The 4380-nt window shown below is 43.0% G+C and overlaps 1 protein-coding gene across 1 annotated transcript in view; it reads right to left on the reverse strand.

The window, feature by feature from the left end:
* The window catches only part of syt11b (synaptotagmin XIb), a 9799-nt gene continuing 5419 nt past the window's right edge, over positions 1-4380 (reverse strand). Inside the window, exons 2-4 of the mRNA XM_071903747.2 lie at positions 4249-4380; positions 2039-2159; positions 1-1570 (exon numbers count right to left, since the gene is read on the reverse strand). The exon at positions 4249-4380 is cut by the window's right edge and continues 815 nt beyond it. Coding sequence (XP_071759848.2) covers positions 1260-1570; positions 2039-2159; positions 4249-4380 — 564 coding nt within the window. The 3' untranslated portion in view covers positions 1-1259. The remainder of the gene's footprint in view (positions 1571-2038; positions 2160-4248) is intronic.

A 4380-nucleotide genomic window follows, 5' to 3' on the forward strand; every position in this document is an offset into this window, starting at 1 on the left:
AATCCTATTACAAATCAGTGCAAATTAGATTACAAATTTGGTCATGAATAGAATGAGAATATACAAAACAACACACAGAAGAAAAGAAGGAAAGTCTTCGGGACGTCGTAAATTAAATATTAGAGGAACGCGGTCATGTTAAAAACAAAGTATATTACATCATCATCGTCTCTCAGTCCGGCGCCGACTAGCAGGCGGTTTCATGAGCGGCTAGTCTTCAGCCGGGTGATGCTGACGTTATTTACCGTCTTTACACACAATTTCAAATGCACTCGGATATCAACACCATGAAATAAGTCATACACAGTCGTCTTGTAAATGCATTAAATCCACGTGGTCCAGTAAAGTAGCAGGAGCGGGGCGTCGTCTCACTTCCTGTCACGGTTTCCTCATGAAACTGAATCTTGTTAGCAGTGAATTGACGTTTTCTTCTTTATAAAGCATCGCTGCAGACGGAGAGCATGCTGCCAGCTAACACCTATTTCCCCAAAACATTGAAATTGTCTCATCGTGTTAATATGAAGACCTGGAGTTTCTAGCAGTCCTATTTGGTCCTATTGAATAGTAAAACTGTTATTATTTTTGATATATTCAGCGTTATTTTAAGTTAAAACTGGATCGTTTTGTTATATTCGGTGTTAACTGTTACAATTTTCATATATCAGGTATTGTATTTTTTTTCACAGCTGAAACAGGTCTATTTTCTTCCTGTCAATCAGAGTGATGTCAGAGTGATGTCAGAGTGATGTCAGCAGTTCTCAACTCTTCATTTCTTAAGAGTTTTGTTTTTTCTTCAGACAGACATGCGATGAACTGCATGACAACAACAGCAAGAGGGGAATTGTTTGTTTTTTTTCTTCATTTTTTTTTTTTTTTTTTTTTCTTACATTTTTGAGCATTCCTTCCCCCGTCTACACACACCGACACAGCCAGAGGAGACAAGTTAACAGTCTTAGATGGATTCATGGTTACATTTTGGTTTTAAAAACAGCTTTTTTTCTTTTATCTGGTTCCATTTAGTTGCGTTTGTAGTAGTTTTGTGAATGTAGCCGTGGTAGAGAGAGAATAGAGACAGAGAAAGAGAGAGAGTATACCATGATCAGTATGTGTTTGTATGTGTGTGTGTGTGTGTGTGTGTGTGTGTGTGTGTGTGTGTTGTAAATGTGCTGTATACTGAGTCATTGTTTTCCCAGTGGCGTCCGCTGTTTGAGTCCCAGCGGCGGTGTTGTTTTTCTGGCTCGGCGGTGCGACACAGACTCTTAGTACTCGCTCAGGTTGTGCCACTTGGAGATCTGCCGGCGGGGGTTTTCGCACACCTCCCTCCAGTGGGCGGAGCCGGAGGGGGAGGGGCTGTGCAGGCCGAGCGGCAGGCGGCCCAGCACCTCGTTCTTGGTGGTCCGGTCGAAGTCGACGACCAGGAACTCCACGCCGATCTCGGGCAGCAGCTCGGGCGGGACGTCGTAGATGAAGGACTCGTTGAACACCGGGTTGAGCGTGCACTTCTTCACGTGGGTCTTCTTCTTGGCGATGCGCTTGCGGCCGTAGAAGACGTTCACCTTCACGTACGGATCTGGAGAGGAGAGGAGCACGAGGGAGCAAACAGTCAACTGATGTGGGTCTGAAGGCTGATATAGGTTTAAGTTTTCAGAATGAAGCTGGTGATGGCAGAGATTTTGTACATTGAAATAATAATAATAATAACAATAACATAATAACACATATTTGTGTGGAATCTGATCAAAGGTTAAGGACTAATTGATCAATTCTACAAGAAATCTTTAATCAGTCAAACTGCATATCATCATATGAGACTGGAGCAGATCCCAGTTTAATATCAGACCAGATATCAGTCTAGCCCTAGTTACTACCGAGTGCATATTATTATATATTCGATAACACGGGAAATATTGCGATATTCACAAAATATTGCAATATTTCTACATCACCCAAGCCTACTGTGAGTTTTCACACAGCTCTTCTCGTATTCACCACGAACACACCGGGACTCTCCGGTCGTGTTCAGAGTCTCTCTACTCACTTGCCGACAGGCCGGTGATGTCCATCTTGGGCAGGTGTCTGGCCTTCAGGACGACCACGCTGAGGCGGTGAGACACCGGCTGGTAGGACAGAGACACCAGCAGCTCCCCGCGACTCTCACACTGCACACACACACACACACACACACACACACACACACACACACACACACACAGAAAGTGACAGAAGATTCACTGAGTCAGTCACTGATTTTTGCCTTTATTTGATAGTTGACAGTGGGGAGAGACAGTTCTCTGAAAACATTTCTATGAAAAATATAGAAAAGTATATCAAGTATTTTGGACGGGAATTTTTTTCTGGGCAGGTACATTTTTTATTTTTTTATTTTTTTTCCAAGCAGTTTTCTCTGCTCGGTCCTCGGAGGACGAACTTCTCAAGAACGTGAGAACAGAGAACACCGTCGCAGGTTTTTATTTATTCATTTATTTTTTTTGCCATTTTTCTAGACAGTTGTAAGTAGAGAGAGACAGGAAAGACTGGGAGAGAGACAGAGGGATGACATTTGACAAAGGTCCTGGGCCGCAGACTGTGCTGGACGTCCCACGATCAGTTAAAGCTCCATATTCTCTGTCCAGAGTTTTATTTAGTGTCTTTCTGTCCATTCAAAGCTGTGTGTGTGGTGTCATGAACCAAAAACACTCTCAATCCATTTCTCCACGTTCATTTTCCAGCATCTCTCTGAGCCTTACCAAGAACAGGCCGTTTCTGTCTCCGTGTCTTTAAGGCTCATTAATATTCACGACCCTCCGTTCCGATCGGCTAACCGTTTCGAGAGCGAAACGTGAGACGCCGCGGCCCGGCGGCTACAGGTAGGGAAAACTCTCCGGTAATAAACGACGACGACCGCTCGACCGCTTTGAAAAAAACACTTTGTTAGTCTATTATTTCTTACAGAAATGATAATGAGCGAACCTTTGTGACGCCGCAAAGTTACGGAAGTCCAAACGGCTCGTTTAGAGGCTCGCTTTTCTAATATGGATTGTGTGGATTTAGTTTTGATGCTTTCACCATGTTTAGATACACATCCAACTCCTTTATCATCACAGAGGAGAGGGGAGGTCTGGTTTACATGATGTGGAGCTTTACATCCAGTTGTTAAGTGTCATGTTTCACCATGTGACAGGTTTCTTTGTCTGCTCTTAATCCAGAACAGGTTAGCAGAACAATCTGCATCGTCTGCTTTACTAAACACAGTTGCACTTCATGTCCCTTAACTAGTAATTTTGGTTCACAGTTTTCCTCAGCTCAGGTTTTGACAGATTTGTGTCTTTATTTTGGTTTTTAAATTAGTCTTAAATTTAATTCCAGGCAGCATTAAAAAGTTCTTAAAAAGTCTTCAATTTGGCTTTGTGAAACCTGCAGTCTGATTTGGCGTCACCGCTCTCTGCCTTCACTTTTAAGATATTTTAATACTTTTTAAGGCCTAAAATTTTGATAATTAATGTTAGTATTTTGTGTTGTTAGTAATGTTAGTATAATTAATGTTAGCAAAACATTTCTTTACCCCCCATCTCCTCTATTTAGCTTGCAGTGCTAAACAGGTGCATTGTGGGAAGCGCCGGCCGTGGCTCCTGCCTCCTAGTGAAAAGCTGTTCGAAGTGCGTTACTCTTTTACTAAGAGGGGAAATATTCTATATATATTATATATATAATATTAGTTCTATAAACGTGCTGCGCTGTGGGAAACCTGCAACAGAGAAAGTCGGAGCTGGAGAGACTCATGGAGAACAAACAGCTTTTTATTTCTCTCCGTCCGTTAGTATTTCAAATACTTTGGTCAGGTTCCAGTTGAAGTTTGTTTCATCAGAGGAAAAAACTGAAACGTTTCCGAATACTGTTTGGACCGAGACGTTTTTATCAGCCAGCTTTCTAGGAAAGGTTCATTCCAAAATTACATTTCCACCGGCAGAGTGCTGTTATGAATTTAACACGACTGGATTATTAGCTTTCCTGAGACTTTAATAGTTTAAAAATAGCAACATTTTTAAGGATGTGATCACCTGTAATTTTTAAATTGGAGATATGAACATCATTCCTAAACTGCAGCAGCTACTAGAACTGATGCTGGGACGTGTCCAGGAGGGAACGGTTGTCTCAGAACCAAAATTACCCACAACCCCTCATCTACAAAAACACAACATGAAACACCGAGGACCGCCGGTCAATATGAGGTTAAAAGCCTTCGCTCACCTGCATGTTCCTCTTGGTGATCTGCTGGCTGAGGTGGACCCGGCCGGTGCTCGGGTCCACGCCCTTCAGCGGCACCACCGCCTCCCCGATGACATCGTCGCGGGCGAAGCGGTCGAAGCTGAGGACCAGGAA

This window comes from Centroberyx gerrardi, chromosome 12 (assembly GCF_048128805.1).
Source record: "Centroberyx gerrardi isolate f3 chromosome 12, fCenGer3.hap1.cur.20231027, whole genome shotgun sequence".
NCBI lineage: Eukaryota > Metazoa > Chordata > Actinopteri > Beryciformes > Berycidae > Centroberyx > Centroberyx gerrardi.